Raw genomic sequence first — 19,569 nt, forward strand, 5'->3', positions numbered from 1 at the left:
AACATAAAGGTGCGCGGGGCCTGTGGAGGTACTGCGGCTGAAGAGAAATGGCTCCAAAGAGGCCAGAGGAAGAGCACACCCAAGCGCAGTGACATCAAACTCGCTGCAGGTCTGGCCGGCACCGTGGAGTGATTGATGTTCCAGCTGCACGCTTTACTGTGCCTGCCGCTGATGGGGGAGAGGGGAGGGAAGTTCTGGCGGGGGAGGAGGTGGTTCCCCTTTCAGACCAAAGAGCTGCACACCCACTGGTAGCAGGGCCTTCCAGCACCTGGATCACCTATCCAGAGGGAGCTCCAGCAGCACCAGGAAGAGATCAATGGTGCGCCCACCACCCAGCTAAATGGAGGGATGAAGGTCAGGCGGAGATGGCAGAATTGAGTGGCTTGGGAGGAGGATGAGTTTTGGGGGGCTGAGGGTTATTCTTTGGGTTAAGGGGGTCACTTGGGAGAATTGATCAGCAGGGGAGATCCATCAGTACCTCCCTTGAGTTTGGTTTTGGTGATCCCTGATCCCTGGACATTTAAAACGGGAATAAATAATACATAATACTGGTAGGTAGGAGTGGATGACACTGGGGAAAGCAAATGAGAGAAGGAAAAAAGAGAGGGGGGGAGGAAAGAAGGTAAAAAAGAGGTGGATGAATGCCCCCCTCAAATGGATTGCCTTTATGCACCAGAAAAAAACATATTACCAGATGCCAGCAAACAATAAAATAAACAGTGATCCAATACTAGTATACTGCCAGCGCGCACGCCTGCAGGCCAAGCAATTTGTGAGCTTGGCTTCAAGAGATTGTAGACGCGTGGCGGGGGCATGGCGGATGCGTCACAAAGCTGGTTTGATTCCATTGGCTGAATCAGTTCACGTGCACTGACGTCATGCGATTTTGATTACATCAGGCAGGGGGGGGGGGGCGATAAATTTCATGGATGAAAAGGGGGGCTTGGCATAAAATTTTTTCTCACCCCTGCCTTAAACAGCATGCATTGACACACACTCTTGAGGATCATATTGAAATAACATAGAAAGTTGACACATACACTGCTCTTCATAGACATGTTAAGCTATAATTACAATTTTGGGTAATGCAGTCATCTCCAAGATTCACCACTGAAGAGTACTTTCTGCTTTAAAAAGCAGCATCTATTTTATCTCCTCTGCTGCCAGAGAAATTAACAGGCCCTGCATGTCATGATGGCTGGCACTCTAAGGCCTGGGACATAGTGTAGTGAAGAGCGCTGGGCAGTGCTGACGCTCATGCTCTCCTGCTCAAGCAGGAGATTTTTCGTGTCCCTGCATGAGCGTCAGCGAGCGTGCTTGTGTGCCAGATGGGAGGCGGGCCTGGAGATGGGCCGGGAGGCGGGGCTAGTGCACCACATCACAGCTCCGACGTCACGGACTGCCATTGGCTTCTGGCAGTAACGTGACCGGACCTGCGCTTCCCTGAGCGGCAAAATTTAAACTTGCCTGTCTCCTGCATTTCCACACGCCTCCGCACGCCTGCGGAAGCGCGCGCAAGTGCCTTCTAAAGCCACTCAGCGCGGCTCAGCACGGTCTTTGCGAGGCCTAAGGGCTCTACAGTACTAGTTTTCAAGAGAGCGATCGTGTTCATTGTTCCAATGGAAGGTGAACACAATCGTAATGGAAGTGGAATATCTTCAGTTCATTTCCTCGAGGGCTTGCCCGTGGCTACCTGATCGCTACACCAATGGGTTGATTGTCGGAAGACCAGTGGTATTCATGTGCCATGGATCTTCAAGCACTCAAAGGGTTATTATGCTAAATTTAGCTGATTGGCACCTTTTTCTAAATTATCATACATGTAAAAATAATTTTAAATAATTAAACTTTCAACATTTCCGTTGTAAATAGATATGGTGTTTTTACAATCTTTATATAATGTCTTTTTTGTGATAAGACTTGTATGTCAGTTCTCAAAATCTAAGTTGAATTCTGAGAAAAGTGAATCATATTCATGTTTCACAAGATACTGTACAAATAAGCAAAACAATAACTTAATTAAATCATTATGAAAAGCCAATTACACTAAGAAATTCTATAAATAAAAATTACATACTGAGTGGTATTGCCCCTTTATATTCCACTACAATGTTCTCTTCCTCCCCATAATGGCGACCAGCTATATTTATTAGGCAGGCTAAGTGAAACACTGTATAAGCCCCTGAAGTGCATAGAGCATACTGTACGATGCCGTACAACTTTAGACCTGCTTTGTATAAATATGGCTCATTGTATTCTTCTGCCCTTCCCTGTAGGTCAGCTGAGATGTCATTGGGATATTGCTGTTTCCCTCCTGTTTTCTACCCTAGATGTCTTCTTTGCACACCTATTGTCAAGGCTCCTTGCTCTCTCTGATTTTTCAAGCATAAAACTGTTTTCCCTCACTGACCCTTACCTCTGGATATCACCTACCCTCAGTACCCACCAAGCACCATCTCTTATTATTTCAAGTTAATTCTGACCTCCTAAATTAAGTTCAGTAGCTTAGACTGACTACTATAGTACTCTGTTCGACACATCCACATTTACAATTGCCAACTATCTTGCCCAGACAGTGCTATTTACTACACTGTAAGCAAGCTCTTCAGGGCAGGAATTTTTATTGTTTGCTCTTATTTTTTATGCACTTATTTTAATTTCTGTAGTTCAATGCACATTTAGGGATGCTATGCATACATGATTGCTGCAATGTAATGTAAATAAAAAATATGCACTTAAAGTGCATGCAGAAGCTGATTTAAAAGTCCAAATTTAATTTATGTGATTTTATCTTCCTCATAAGAAAACTCTACATGTCTGAAGGGCAACCTTTTATAAAGCATATCCACACATTGCCATAATCGACCCTTTCCTCTGTTGCACTACTAAAACTCTTATGCATGCCCTCATTATCTCCATACTTAACTATTGCAACTTTATCCTTTTTGGCTTTCCTGTCTCAGAAGTCCATACTCTGCAATGTATTACAAAATGCTGTTGCTATAGTTTTCTCTCTTCTTACAGGTCTGTTTCTACCTCTCTCCACCAGCAATATCTTCAGTGGTTCCCCATCCATCAACTGCAAAAACTATCAAATTTGACCTCTCTCCTTCAAGGCTCTTCATTCTTCTATCCCCTCTTACATCTCGGCTCTAATTTCTCACTATACCCCCTTCTTATCCCTTTTGCTCTGATGAAGGCTGTCTCCTCTATTTGTCTCCATGGCACTCTCACATCTGAAACCTGTCTCACTTTTGGAATTCCTTTCCAGCATTCATCAATTTACATTCCTCCCATCTTCAGGTCCCGGCTGAAATCTTACCTCTTAAACAAAACCATTTGGTTAGTTTGGGTCTGCGGCTACTCCTCACACTCCCGATGCATTCCCATCCCCCAGAAAAGCAGTGAGTCCTGTGGCACTTCAGATTAATTCTACTATATGCAGCTGGGCTCAATGATACATAGATTTATTTGTTGCAGAGTGATAGTTACAATGACAGAAGTACTGGCACAATAACCATCACTCTGCATCAAATAAATCTATGAATGATTGAGCAAAGCTGTGTACAGTGGAATTAATTTGAAGTGAGACAAGATTTGTTGCTTTTCTTCCTCGGGCAGGGACTCCCTAATAGAGATGGGCTGAATTTGGATCCGCAGCAGGACGGTTCCTTTCGTCCGCGGATTTCAACGGATCAATCTCAAAAAGGGTGATTCACATTTTCTGAATTTTTAATTAAAATTCAATCCGTTGATTCAGCAATTTTAAGAATCCACCAACGGATTGCTGAATCCGTGGATTGGATTCTACAAATCCGTCCACGGGTTGTATGCAGTGGAGGTTTTTGCCGAATTTGTGTGAATTAAAACCGATTTTACACCGCAAAACATTTTTTGAGGGGAAAATGCGAGAAAATCTGGGAAACGTTTTTGAGCGGATTCGCCCATCTCTACTTCCTAATTCCCTGTGACTAAAAGGGCAGCATGGCATCTCCATAATAAAGGTGAAGCCAATCTGCTGCCCAAGACCCGTCAAAATGGAAGCCAGGTACATGACCCAGTCATAATGGATTACTTGAAGCAGGGATAGGGTTAACCAGCACGACCCTTGTTTCAAGAGTAGTTGTGGGCCCTAACCCAATTATGTTTGGCGGTTGGGTGTGAAGCGCTGTTTCTCCCACCCTATGGGAAATGTGTTGGCTACTGAGTGTATGGTGCTTTACCTGTGGCTCACAGGAGGTCTGAACCTCTGCTGCTGGGAGCCCGGGGTATACCTGATACTTCTGGTGACAGCGCCTCCACCTGTGAGGGATCCTGACAGCGCTAGATATCCCCTTCACAGGACCCAATGCAATAAGATCACAATCTTGTATTTACTAACAGTTTAATGTACACAGTACAAGTAGATAAATCATTATCCCACATACAATATAGGCCTCGCACGGCCGTAGCGCCACCATGCCCTCCAACCATAGTGCCCACCCCTGATGGGATTTCTCTAAAGTACTGAGGGGCTCCTGGGCACCCAACCTCCCTGGTGTCCACAAGAGCCAACCCACCCAATGTGTGAGACAGCGCTGCCCACAGTAACTGAAAGTGTTATTGTTGGTGCACATTGTGAGGTACCTGCCCAGGTGCTCCAGCACCTGGGTGTGGACGAAAAGCAAAAGGGATCCACTGATCCAGTGACGTCGATGTCAGCGAAGCCCCTGCCTCTGCTTGGGGTGAACTCCGGTAGGAGGGTCTCACCTTTGATAGTCTATGATAGAGCGTTGGTGGTCCGGCCGCAGACCACAGTCTGCTAATTGCTGTGCGGCATCTTCAAATAGTGCTATACACTAACTGTATACAGCTACAGGGGAAATGTCCCTAGCTAGGGGTTTCCCTGTAGCAGCCACAATCTGATTTGGTGAGTGGGGCCTATCTTGGAACTAAAGTGTTAATCTAGCCTAGTCTGGATGCCACTGACATCCAGACCCTACCATCCCTTTCTCTGTCCTGGCTCATCTGTCAGTCCCCCTAACTGCCAGAACCCCACCTGTCAAAATTCTAACTGCCATGCATCTCTCAGCCCTATTGGTTGCCTGGCAACGTGTGGTCTGCAGCCCCTGAGGCTGCTGGGACTTGTAGTTCCCCTGCTGTACTATTCTCCTAATGGCTGCCGCTTGCGCTTGCTACTGCACACCCCCCCCCTCACTCTCCACAGCCTCCACTGCCTATGGAAATTAAGGGGACAAACAGGGGACCAGGGGGACCCAGGCTATATGTGTATCGCTATGTTACTCCCTATTGTATGTGTTTTGTGATAGGCGAGGCACCTTGGGATTTGGAGAGATAAGAATCAGCAGGGTATGGATGTGGGGAACTTCAAAGCCAGATCCTCAGCCTACTGTATATAACGTAGACATCACAGTGTCAAACTCAGCAGGGCACCTGAGCCATAAATCGCCTTCAAGTGGCAGCACAATAGCCCCATAGATGCAATGCTGATTGGCTGATTCATTTTTCCCACCACTCCTTGTAACTCCCTAGAGCATAGCTCCTCCCCCAGTTCTGATTGGACCCCTTCACCGCCCATCTGCTCCCTGATTGGTCCCAAATCAAAGAGATGACTCTGGTTTGTCTTCCCTGGTTCTTCCATCTTTGGAAATGGAAGCCTATTAATTTAACCGGGGAAGCAGAGCCACTGTTTAAGAGTGGAATGAAGCCAGTATCCATAGGAGTCATGTATTCAGTCTTGGGAGGTCTTGGGAACTAGAGGCTCCCAGTGTAACAGGTCAGCCCGATCTGTGGACTATCTTCAGAGACTTGGGAACATTTTGAGGCTGCTTTTTTCCCCCCTGGAGACCTGCGTGGTCTGTACCAGGACTTTTGCTTACCAGGGTAATCCAGCTCTTGTGGTGCCCTGCTCCTAGGTAGCAGGAAGGGTACGTGTTTATTCCCTGTATTTGTTGATTGAGGCTCTTACAGGAACGCACACACTAAGCCCTAGATACTCTTTAAGATAAAGAGTGGGCTAAGGAAAAGGCCCCAGTTAGCATGCACTCACCAGCAGCAATATGTATATAATGGGTGTATTACCCCAAGAAAAGCTAGCAAGAATATATACGGGTATAAAGACAGTCTCTAACACTGTAATGAATAAATGGTGATCTTTAAAATAACTTATTTAAGTCCATGGACTAATTAAAATAAATGGGACACTTATAGAACACAGAATCCTGAATTTTGGCAGCACTGTGTCAATGATGCCTAAAGTGGATGTCACCCACCCACCCTGGTGGTGGAAGGAGATATTGTGACTCCAACCAGCCCAGTGGAAACAAAAAGCAGATGAGACTGCTGAACAGCAGCGAAATACACAAGCTGCAAAAAGGTGAGTCCACGATATAAGGCTCATTCGTTACACATAGAGAGGGGAGAGAATGGAGAAGGGACAAAGGTGAATATAAACACTAGATCCACCATAACTGAAAATGCCTATATGTGTATAGGCAATCACATGCATCTGAACAGAGAGATGCTACATAGGTGCAGGAAACATAACAAGTGTGCAAATTCACAAAAATTGGATAGTAAAGCCACTGATAGAATGCCCTAAATCTAATGCTGCTACCAAGGGATATCTAGTGGCCTAATAATCCCTGATGCTAGGGCCATGGGGAATGAACAGGCAGGTTGAAGATTATAACTATTACACCCTAAAACAAAATTAATTTAAATTGGAGTAGTGGGGTGTAACTACACGAAGCACTCAAGTACTCTAAGATACTTGGTATGTAGAGTGCCTAGTTTAATGGCGAGTGGTGATGATATACACTCTGCCTAGATCTGCTTAGCAGTGTATATTGATGAACATAAAGTAAGTATATTTGTCTATACCTTGCGGGTTCACGGCTGGATACCCGCGGTGTACTAATGCAACTCAATAGGTCAGTACACAGCAAAAACAAGCAATAAGAATAGTAGTTTGGACGATAACGTCTTGTATCTGGCAGCGTTATAAGCCACAGTGATACTTAGCTTGATTTGCAGGGGAATGCAAACACTGTACTGCTGCGGCCGAGTTTATTTGAGCATTTGCCCGTTCTCGGCCGCAGCAGTAACCTGGCGCGCACCGGAGGGTGCCGGGCGCGCGCCGAAGCCGCAGAGGAGCGCCCTCTGATCGGGGCTTTCTCCCTCCCGCTGCCGGGTCCCCCGGAACCCCCTGCCGCCGTCCCCCACATCGCGGGACATCAGGGCTCCCTCGGGGAGCCCTGGACGCGCATGCAGTGGGCGCAGGCTCCCGATGACGCGTGACCGCGCGTCGATGACGCGCGGCACGCCGAGGGAGTGCGGCTAGCATGCCGGGGCATCCCCCGGCTTGCGGAGCTAGCCGCACTCAAATAAAATGTGCCGCCTCTGTATGGACTGCAAACACTGACCGCAGTGACTTCACATTGTTTGCGTACCCGACGTACGTTTCACTTGGGCAGATTTGTCAAGCTTTATGTCAGTTATTGAGGCTCTTACTGTACATTCTGTTGTCGTTATCCTGTTATAATAAACTATTTAATTGATTAACTCGTGTGTATTGCCTAGTGAATGTATAGATCCCTGATTGTGTCTGGTCAAACCACGTTATATAACATTCCCATTATTTGACTTTTGGTGTAATGCACTTCTATAATGTTGTACATTATCTTCCTATAGTGTCTTGCTAATTATATAAAACCCTGTGTACATTGGTGCCTCTATATAAATTATGTATGTTTACTGAATGATAACTAAAATGATGGTACTGTCACGATTGTGCTCACCACAAACCTGGGTCGGACCGCGTGGCTGAGGTGGGGTTGTAAAAGCACCGACCTTAGACCACGCAGGCTGATCCGGATTGCGCAGTTCGTAGTCGTATATAGCAGGGTCGGGACTGGAGAAGGCAGCATCGTCGGTGGACAAGCCAGGGTCAGGATTGGAGACATCAGGATAAACGTTGTTCAAGCAGGAGTTCGGCAACAGGTAGTCAGGAGTTCCCCGCTTCAGCTTAGGAGCGTGAGCGTGGGAGTGGCCTCTGTGCATGCGGCAACCATGGCCCATGGTAATGGTCTCAGGAAGTCATAGGCAGACCGGAGTGGGCACACCGCCTGGCAGCACTGGTAAACCAGTGCTACAGCGCAAGAGTCCTGAGCGGGCTGGAGAATCCTCCACTTCAGCACAGGAAAAGGCCTCTGCGTGAAAATAGCAGCAGGCCTCAGGAAAGCAGGCCTCTACGAGAGAGTAGTAGCTGGCCTCAGGAAACCAGGAAGCTGAAGTAACGCTGGGAATCAATGCTTCAGCACAGGAACAAGAACTAGGACAAAACAGAGTAGTAACGAGATAACAAGCCAGGGGCTTGTGGCAGAACACTTGGTGACATCCAGGAAGGACTATGCTCGGCAGGGAGCATTGTGGGAAGGCTGTCTTTAAAGGTCAGTGAACCAATAGCAGAAGAGGCGTGTGACAGCATTGCTTTAATGAGTGAACCCAGGGTGGAGCTGCAGTAAATATCAGGAGCAGTGTTCCAGGGCTGCACAAGTCTGTAAGGCAAGGCAAACAGAGGTGTGGATTCCTTACAGATACTGGTATATACCAACAGATAAGTAATACACAATACATATAAATACAATAACAGTTTGTATGTAAGTCATATGTAGAAAAGTATCTAGTGTAAACAGCATAATTTTGTAATGTTGTAGTTCAATATACATATGTACTGTAGATAACTATGTTCAATTAATGAAATGCCAAAATCTAACCAGATATACAAACTAGAAATGGACGAAATACAAACTAGAAATGGATGAATATGTCACATTATTATATAATTATAATTGAAACATATTTTGAAATACAGTAGTAAAAACATTAAAGCAAAAATGTTGAACACCATTAGTACATGCTAATTATACCTCGGTCATAAAAGGAAATATAAAATAATATGGCTATAGAGGATTGAATATAGTTTAAATTTACTGTACGGAAATGCATTTTAGACAAAATCTGAAATGTCTCATGCATTAGTATATCATATTATCAGTATTATACAGTATATTATTTTCCCCACTAACAATACTTTTCTTCTTTGACCTGTAAGGGATAAGTGGTATCATATTTTATTTACAGATAAGCAAGGCTCAAGTATCCTTTCCTTCAAGTTCTGAATGTTTTCTCCCTTTATTGAACATTGCTACATTATACTTTGTAGACTACACATGAAGAGGTACTGTACACTTGATCCTATGAGTGACCTTCAAAAGCTTTATTTTTATAACTGTGAAAACTAGAGCTCTTTCTTTGCCCTCTACATGTCTTATATGTGTGACAAGTCTTTAACTTAATTCCCAGACATTTGTTCCATTTTACAGCTGCATCCTCTTTTTTAATGTCTTTAAAGTTAAATGATAATAGTATTTGTTTGAAAATGCTACTACTTTTTGTAGTATGTTAATTGTAACACTTATGGGGATCTTCACTAGCCTGAGGTACCAGGTGTCTGGTATTGAACCGGACTGCCCCGTATTTGGTTACACTTTCTGCTAAAAAATGAGAGATAATACCGGACATGTACTGTATATGTCCAGTATTACCTCTCTGGATTTAGTAACCCGACAGCGGAGTGGCTGGAATCGTGGGATTTCCCCCGAGAAGGGAGAGAGCAGGCCTGCTGCTGCTAGGGGGCTGGGCAGCTTCCTCCATCCTGAATGGCTGCATTACACAGCAGCAGCCAATCAGGTTGGAGGTGGCAGGAGCCTGGAGGTGGGGCCAAAGAGCGGAGGGAAAGCATGGAGCAGACAGAGGTGAGGCTGTGTCCTGTGTATATTCTGTTTTGTCCTTGTGTGTCTGTGTGTCTGTACTTGTATTTTTTGTCCTGGTGTGTGTGTGTGCGTGTGTGTGTGTGTGTGTTTTCTGTGGCTGTCCTGTGGGGGTGAGAGAGGATGAGGGGAGGGGGGTGAGAGGAGGGGGGTGGGAGAGTAGGCGAAGGTGTGAGATGATGGGGTGAGAGAGGATGAGTAGAGTGAGAGTGAGAGAGGATGAGGGGAGGGGAGAGGGGTGAGAGAGGAGGAGGGGAGGTGGGTGAGAAGTTGATGGGAGGCGTGAGAGAGGAGGAGGAGGAGAGGGGTGAGAGGAGGAGGAGTTGGGCAGGGTGTGAGAGGGGGAGGGGTGTGAGAGAGGAGGAGTGGGGGTGTAAGAGGATGAGGGGAGGAGTGTGAGAGGATGAAAGGATGGATGTGAGAGGAGGAGGGGAGGGTGTGAGAGAGGAGGAGGGGAGGGTGTGAGAGAGGAGGAGGTGAGGGGGTGAGAGAGGAGGAGGGGAGGGGTGAGAGGTTGATGGGAGGGGTGAGAGGAGGAGGAGAGGGGGTGAGAGAGGAGGAGGAGGAGGGCAGGGTGTGAGAGGGGGAGGGTGTGAGAGAGGAGGAGTGGGGGTGTAAGAGGGTGAGGGGAGAAGTGTGAGAGGATGAAAGTATGGGTGTGAGAGGAGGAGGGGAGGGGTGTGAGAGAAGGAGGGGAGGGTGTGAGAGAGGAGGAGGGGAGGGTGTGAGAGAGGAGGAGGGGAGAGGGGAGGAGGGGAGAGGGGAGGAGGGGAGAGGGGAGGAGGGGAGAGAGAGGATGAGTGGGGTGAGAGGATGAGGAGGGGTGCAACAATCTTGGAATTTGTGGGAGAGGAGCATTAAGATCAGTATTGCTCGTTATGGGCCTGTATGACTGCGGGTCAGTTATTTATATATGATATGACCATTACGTCATTTGTTCTAAATTTCACTCTAAGAATGCACCAATTTGCACTATTTCATATTCTATTTCTTTAAAAAAAAAAAAAATCCTAGGGAGGGTACTCCTGCCCCAGACTTTTTACGAAATACAATATAAATTGGTGTATACTTGGAGTGAAATTTAGAAAAAAATACATAAGAGTCAGGTAATTTATAAATAACATTCTTCCCCATCAGCGAATCTCGCACGCTTCGCACCTTTCACTATTGTGTCCAGTATTTTTGGAGAAGCCACCTGGTAACCCTAAGTACCGCAACAGGTTATTGCACTGTGATCTCGTGTTAACTCCCATTCAAATCAATGGAATCACGGTGCGATAACCTGTATAGGAGGTTAGTGATTCTTGGCATTAAGCCCAATGGTAAAACAGAGATTAAACAAGTAAAACGCTTTCCAAAATACACAATTCTAAGGGATGCTAGTAGTGACACTGATACATAGCAACCACAACAAGCACACTAGTAAAATCGCATAATAGCCAGTGCACACCAAAAAGCTATTTCTAAAAACTTTAGCATTTAATGTAATTAATGCAATTTAGAACAGTGTCTGCAAAAGTATGATTAACAAATAGCACTATGAAAATACATTACCACGAAACCCTACAAAATGTTATCAGAGCAAAGGATAAACTAGAGTCAGTTTTAAGAATACTCCTAAATTTAGACACTGTTCAATTAGTTTAGCGTAGTTTAGTATTGGAGAATCGTAATCACTATTCTTCCCTTTACCTGTGCATCTGTATCTTGGATCAAAACGATTCTGACAGTATATTATTATATTTACTTCATCTTCATTTACTGGTCAACATCTTTCAGTAAAACACTACTAAAATTGTTTCCTAAAAAAACATGTATGAGTCAAGCCTGAGGAAATGACAAAAGCAAAACTTGTCATGGTTTGCCGCCCCTGCCATCATATTGTTTCTGACTGAAAAACCTAGTAATGAATTTGAAAAATGTTCATTTTTATTCATGAACGTTATACCATGTCTTTGTCACTTTGTATACTCAATGTTTTAGAAGTTACTTTTAGCTTTCTTGCCTGTGATAAGGGGGTTGAACTACAGTACTAGTCATATGTCTGATGTTTATTTTTGGAAGTTGGTTTATAAGGGAGGTCTCTCCTAGGAGCCAAGTAAACTAATGGCAGTGTCATGTAAAAAAAAGTGAAGTGTAGACGATTTTGACACGCTGATTTATGCTTTACCTGCACATAAAGACTGACATAAGATGTTTTCTTTTACATGCTGTACTGTATTTACTCCCTAACTTACTTAGGAAGTATAATGCTAATATTATATTTTTTGTGAAATGAAATAATATAAGATATAAGAAACTAAATTGAAGGTAGTTACTAAATTATAACTATAATAGTTAACAACCCCAGTACAGGGGTTATGTATTTAGTATAAGGAAGCATGTATTTTACAATGATCGTAAATAAAACCAGTTAATATGTGTGCAGGATTTTGCTAGTGTTCTGCACACTCTGACATGCATTAAACTGCATGAGTTGATTGCATTATGAGAACAGACTTCATTACTACTTATGCTATCTCCTTAGAAACCATGTAGCACATCCTCTCAGCAGGGATTATGTTGAAAACAGCCCTTAACACTTTGCTGATCAATTTAACATTTCTTTTAGTTTTGAATAAAAGATAACGTGTTTGCTATTTTATTTTCTGTTGACTATAACTCATACATGCAACAGATAGAGGCTGCCAGGAATGCATATCTGCTTGAAATTGATTCCCTCATGTTTAGTGCATAATTGGCATAGTTTACATGGGGAAATTCCTTCCTGGGTATTTATCTTGCCTACCACAAATATAAATTATGCAGTATTTGTATATGTTTTCTTTTTGTTTTTTACATAGAATTCGCGTAATACAGAATAATGAGTTATGTATATTATTTATCATTTGTGCATACTGTATGAATATTTTAAAACATAACTGATTACAGTACCTCAGAATAATGAAATAATAAAGAATAATGAAGAAAAAGGTTTGAAAAAAGGATGACGTGTTATATCACATCAAACAATACTGCAAAAGACATAGCTTAATTGCATGTTTATGTTTTAATTTTTTTAAATAGAACGATTTATGTATGAATAGACATACAGAACACCTACAAGCTCAAATTGAACCCCCAAAATACCCACAACATATATATAAGCATATAAGTTTCACAGAGGAGTGCTACTGAGCATGGCAATTTATATTTAAAACCAGAGACATAACATAAAACACAGACAAAGCTCAGTGCACATCCAGAAAAACTTATATACGGTACAGTGCCTAAATATACATGTATAAATAACTAATAAATAAAATGGTCTTTTAGTTTAACATTTTGGCCAAATTGTTGTAAGCCCTTGAGCCAAACTTCACGGCAGACCACGTTCAAGGGTCCCTACACTAATATAAATTCTTAATAACCTGTGCATTGCCAGGAAGAATGATTTATAATAAATCTGTCAATATGAGTTGCAAAAGTTCTAAGTCTGATTGAAGCTTTTATTAACCTGTACATTACCAGGAAAAGCACTCTGTAATAGATTTGTCACAATCACACTGCATGCAGGCAAGTTCCCCTGATAGTTGGAGATGCCATGGAGTGAGCTTTTAACCATTTAAATGTGGGAGGGAGTGAGCTTCAATTGGATAGGAGGTTGCCACCCTCCAAAACAGCCAAGACTAGCTGCACAAGAATTATAAAACATACAGAACACCTACAAGCTCAAATTGAACCCCCAAAATACCCACAACATATATATAAGCATATAAGTTTCACAGAGGAGTGCTACTGAGCATGGCAATTTATATTTAAAACCAGAGACATAACATAAAACACAGACAAAGCTCAGTGCACATCCAGAAAAACTTATATACGGTACAGTGCCTAAATATACATGTATAAATAACTAATAAATAAAATGGTCTTTTAGTTTAACATTTTGGCCAAATTGTTGTAAGCCCTTGAGCCAAACTTCACGGCAGACCACGTTCAAGGGTCCCTACACTAATATAAATTCTTAATAACCTGTGCATTGCCAGGAAGAATGATTTATAATAAATCTGTCAATATGAGTTGCAAAAGTTCTAAGTCTGATTGAAGCTTTTATTAACCTGTACATTACCAGGAAAAGCACTCTGTAATAGATTTGTCACAATCACACTGCATGCAGGCAAGTTCCCCTGATAGTTGGAGATGCCATGGAGTGAGCTTTTAACCATTTAAATGTGGGAGGGAGTGAGCTTCAATTGGATAGGAGGTTGCCACCCTCCAAAACAGCCAAGACTAGCTGCACAAGAATTATAAAACATACAGAACACCTACAAGCTCAAATTGAACCCCCAAAATACCCACAACATATATATAAGCATATAAGTTTCACAGAGGAGTGCTACTGAGCATGGCAATTTATATTTAAAACCAGAGACATAACATAAAACACAGACAAAGCTCAGTGCACATCCAGAAAAACTTATATACGGTACAGTGCCTAAATATACATGTATAAATAACTAATAAATAAAATGGTCTTTTAGTTTAACATTTTGGCCAAATTGTTGTAAGCCCTTGAGCCAAACTTCACGGCAGACCCCGTTCAAGGGTCCCTACACTAATATAAATTCTTAATAACCTGTGCATTGCCAGGAAGAATGATTTATAATAAATCTGTCAATATGAGTTGCAAAAGTTCTAAGTCTGATTGAAGCTTTTATTAACCTGTACATTACCAGGAAAAGCACTCTGTAATAGATTTGTCACAATCACACTGCATGCAGGCAAGTTCCCCTGATAGTTGGAGATGCCATGGAGTGAGCTTTTAACCATTTAGTTATAAACATTTTGACAGACCTTACTTGTCTGTTTTTAATTGATTGACTTTTTCTTTCACTTTTCTAGGTAGTTAATCGCTCATAGAAGAAATAAACTGATGTCAGAAAAAGAAAAAAAGTACATAATACAATCTGTAGAAAAATCTGAAAAATCTGAATCTCCCAAATTATAGTAATACAAAGGAGATTATAGGTGGCACACCACTGTTTTAAAGACATTTTTTTAAAATGAGTTTACATTTGGTGCTCACCTTCCGTTGATCCTGGCGTCCCAAAGCTGGATCCAAAGTAATAGCAAGATAGGAGAAAGGAAGAGGCACACAAATTGTAGTGGAATCAAATGATTTCAAATGTACTGATGCATCAGAGCTAACAATAGTAACGTTTCAGGACATGCAGTCCCTTCCTCAGACCAAAATTATAGTGCTACACTACAAAAAATTTTTTTTATATATATATATTTGTATAAAGGTGTTCTTTTTGTGCCATACTGTAGGTTTTTTTCTTCTTTGGACATTTCTTCACCGTACTCTGGGTGAGACTATATAACCAAAGCTGCAGAGAAAGTAATAGGCTATTTCTAGTCACCATATTGTATTTTTGTTAGATATATGAGTTGTGCTATTCAATTATTTTATTTATTTCAGTGAATCACTCATAACTGTTTGTTTCCCATTCTTTTTAGACTGGCAGATTGCTACCCTTGCTTTACTCCTCGGCGGTGCTGCAATCATTCTCATTGCCTTCCTTGTTGGCCTGATATCCATCTGCGTAGGATCTCGCAGGCGGTTCTACAGACCAGTGGCAGTCATGCTTTTCGCTGCAGGTAAATCAGACAGCTTGTTGCAGAACCATTAAGTCCATGCAAACCTAAAAGGGACTGCAGTACATTGTCCTTTAGAATGTCACAGACTTGGCTATTATAAGAGGAGCTAATGAATACATTGTTTAACAAATTAAAGTAATTGTTCTGCACAGGATAAATATAGGAATTTTGTTTCGCATATTAGTACACTTGTAGCTACAGGCAAGTTAATTCCACACAATAATAGCACTGTTATATTTTAAATTACAACCTCATATAACCCAGATTGACTAAAAATGGAATTCTGTAATTATCTGCATATTATTCTGAAAAAGTATTTGCATGTCTGCTGAAGATGATTTTGTCTTTGCTGACAGCATTTCATACAGTATTTTATATTCAGATATTTTCACAAAGATTTTCTGCTTTTGTCATTTCTTCTTTAACCACTTGAGACAGCGGAATAAATTTATAAGTGTAATCCCTCGAAGCAACAATGAGAAGAATGATATTAAATTTAAAAATAGCTTTTGTCCTAGCTCTACAAAAAAATAACAGTTTCTTTACTTATTTTTTTTTAAATATTCATCTAAAAATTACAATAAGTAGGGTTCTTTGTTTCTAACAGTTATAGCAACTACTTGACTTTGAAAATAATTTTGATCTGTAACCAATGAACAAACAGCAGTGAAAATATTGATGCAGTGGCAGAAAATCTGTAGCCCAAGAACTGCACATTGTCTTGGATGGTCAATGTGTGGCCCCACCAGGTATTTACAGCATATTTCCCATGGATCTCAGGTGTGCTCTTTTTTCTGCACATGTATCTCCCCCATGTTGTTTAGAGGTGTGCTTGGGGGGTTATATAAGCAACATAATCGCTCTCTTTGTCTTTACCAAAATTTCATGGTAAGACAGGAAATATTTTTTTAAGTTAGGCAAAACAAACTTTTTTTTTATCCAAATTCATGAAAAGTCCCACAAGAAGAAATGCCATTTTTGCCATGGATTCCAACTTTGGCAAAAGGTTTGCCCATCTCTAAGTCTGGGCCTTTGTAGGTTGTAATACAGTAACTTTTAATGGACAACATATCAATCATACAAGGGTGTCTTGTCAACCTTGTACATCTGATATGTTTGTCCATTAAAAGGTATCCCAACCTACAAAGTACCGGTATATTTAAAATATACATTAAAAAATTGGGTTTTTAACCCTTGCAGAGGTACACATGCAGCAAAGTGGGATTAATTAGTGCTGTAGCATTAGAGCACTATTTAGATTAGGTAGCCCAACACACGTTTCCTACATTTGACACAGATCAGTAGTTAGGGAGGTTTATGTCAGCAATGGCTGTAAACAATGTAAGTTTCATAACAATAAAACAAGTGATAGACAGCACTCAAGAGAGATAAATAATGTGTGTGCAGGGTGCAATGGGACTTAGGGGACCCTAATTCCCCTAAATCATATATAAAATACAAAGGTGTCCCAGCACTCACTGTCTATAAAGAAAAGCTCTACTACAAGAGTATGGGGGTTATGCACAAAGCAGTGATAAGTGTTTTTAAGTGAGATAAATGCCTTTATTTCTCAATATTGCGTGCAGCGCGATTCACAAAACAGTGATAACATTGTAGTATCGCGCTTAAAAGGCTTTTCATCATCAAAACACAGTCATTGCTAAACAAATTGCGCCATAAATTGCGCCAAAAAGCATTTATCTCACTTAAAAACACTTATCATTGCTTTGTGCATAACCCCCTATGTCTGAAATATGCAATAAGTTTTAATGAGAACACAAGGAAAAAATGACTTGGAGTTGCACATCACATTGGAAACAGAGTCTTAGGGAAGGGGAGTGGGAAAGGGAGACAAGGTGACACCACACTACAAAAACAAGGGGGAAAAAACACACTAAAAGGAGGAGGGTATGTAAGGGGGGCAACAACCGTTTCGAGGTACTAATCTCTTTCTCAAGGCCATTCCCTCTGATCCAAAGGGACCCAGAAGTACTTCCCTATATTCTCACTCCCCTATATACAATGCGCCCTGTCCTACAATAAGGAACAACTGAATATCTGATCAGGTAAGGCTATTGGTAATACAGATATAGCAATACTGCAAACGAAGACCAGCAATAAAGCAATCAAGATCCAGTAAAGACCCCCCTGTAAACACTTAAATGTCCTACAATAAGGATCAACAGTATATGAGATCAGGCAAAGTTATTAGCAACACAGAAGTAGCAATCCAGCAATAATGGAGAAACAGCAAAAGGAGTCCAAGATAAAGCAATATGTGCAAGTCAAGGCGCATTGTATATAGGGGAGTGAGGATATAGGGAAGTACCTCTGGGTCCCTTTGGATCAGAGGGAACGGGCTTAAGAAAGAGGTTAGTACCTCGAAACAGTCGTTACCTCCTTACATACCCTCCTCCTTTTAGTGTGTTTTTCCCTCCTTGTTTTTGTAGTGTGGTCACCTTGTCTCCCTTTCCCACTCCCTTTCCCTAAGACTCTGTTTCCAATGTGATGTGCAGCTCCAAGTCATTTTTTCCTTGTGTTCTCATTAAAACGTATTGCATATTTCAGACATACTCTTGCAGTAGAGCTTTTCGTTATAGACAGTGAGTGCTGGGACACCTTTGTATTTTCTATAATGTAAGTTTCATGACTCCAATAAAAAGGAAAAAACCAAGAGTTTCTAAATGTAATACCCCATTATATGTAATATGCAAATAGCTTTACTCTAAGTCAATGCATGATGGGCAGGCTAGATGCACAGTACATTACACCCTTTTAAGGATGTTTTCATGAAGGTTAGATAACCATTATTGCTTATTAAGAGCCATTTAAGTTAACACCAAATAACAAGCGTTGTTAGCTATCACATTTGGATATATTAACTCCACAAATCCTTTGTGCCTTGATATATAGACTTTGAGTCATATTATATTTAAACCTAATGTTGTTTATAAAGCAAGGATAATTTTTGTTTTGAACTACGCCCTTTAGCAAATAGGCATAGATTTTTTTTTTTTTTCCCCCATATTAGCTGGCTCCAATACATTTATTTTGCAGTGAAGAGCAAACTAGGTTTGCTCTTCTTGGAAATGTGGGTCTATTCAAGGAAAATGAACTTCTAAAATAAAAATTCAGAATTGTAATTCTCAATATCCCTCTATATATCATATAAAACACAACTAGATGTTTAAGGGCATCTCACTGTCGTTTTATAAAGACAACTCCCTTGGTTGAGTAAGGAAATCTCATTTCAACATTGTGTGTTGAGAATACTAGAAGAAGTGTAGGTAAAATATGTCACCCACCAAACTCCTGAATGTTAATAAACTCTAAATTTAAAGGAAATGATAAAAATCAGGGATACTTTGTCATGCCTATGTATTGGTGTGCAAGTCATGGGGAACGCCAATGGCTGTACACCAAACCAGAGATCTCTGTATAGAATTAAAACTCACAATAAAGCCAAAACAGACTAAAGACATGATCCATTTTAGTTCAATTCCTATGGAATAAAATATATATTATATATATTAACTTTATGACTCCAGACTGAATAAATCCTAATCGACATACACTTAAACTTACTGTGAAGGTAATGAATACAAAGAATATATTCTATATACTGTAAGTAAGTACTACCAATACAGATTTGTTTTTATTTCCACAACCTGTTTTCAATGTTGTGGTTGTGCAATGTGCACGGACAAGTCCTTATTCTATGCAAAGACAGCAAACAATAAGAAAAACTGCAAGGTATGGTAGTTGAATACTTGCTTGTTTACATGAGACAGTATATGATTTTCAAATACTATTGCCATTACCAGGGCCACCAACAATGGGGGAGAGCCGAGACATCTTTCCTGGGCCCAGTCAGTCAAGGCGACCCTACAGTGTATGTCGCGCACCTCTGCTCTACTGGCTGTCGCCCCTTTTGGCCTTGACCCTCCTTCTGTGTACATTCGGTAGACCTACCCGTAGACCTGTAGGGCCCTCCCTGTCGCCAATCACGATCCATGGCTGGGCCTGTAGGGCCCTCCCTGTTTCCCAGCCTTTGTTCCTCCAGCCTGGATGCCCTTTTCACGACCCTTCTGAT

At 41.7% G+C, this 19,569-nt stretch overlaps 1 protein-coding gene across 1 annotated transcript in view; it reads left to right on the forward strand.

The window, feature by feature from the left end:
* The window catches only part of TMEM47 (transmembrane protein 47), a 142,861-nt gene that overhangs the window by 99,800 nt on the left and 23,492 nt on the right, over nt 1–19,569 (forward strand). The window contains exon 2 of the mRNA XM_075590261.1: nt 15,336–15,476. Coding sequence (XP_075446376.1) covers nt 15,336–15,476 — 141 coding nt within the window. The remainder of the gene's footprint in view (nt 1–15,335; nt 15,477–19,569) is intronic.

The sequence above is a fragment of the Ascaphus truei genome, chromosome 3 (genome assembly GCF_040206685.1).
Source record: "Ascaphus truei isolate aAscTru1 chromosome 3, aAscTru1.hap1, whole genome shotgun sequence".
In the NCBI taxonomy this organism is placed as follows: Eukaryota; Metazoa; Chordata; class Amphibia; order Anura; family Ascaphidae; genus Ascaphus; species Ascaphus truei.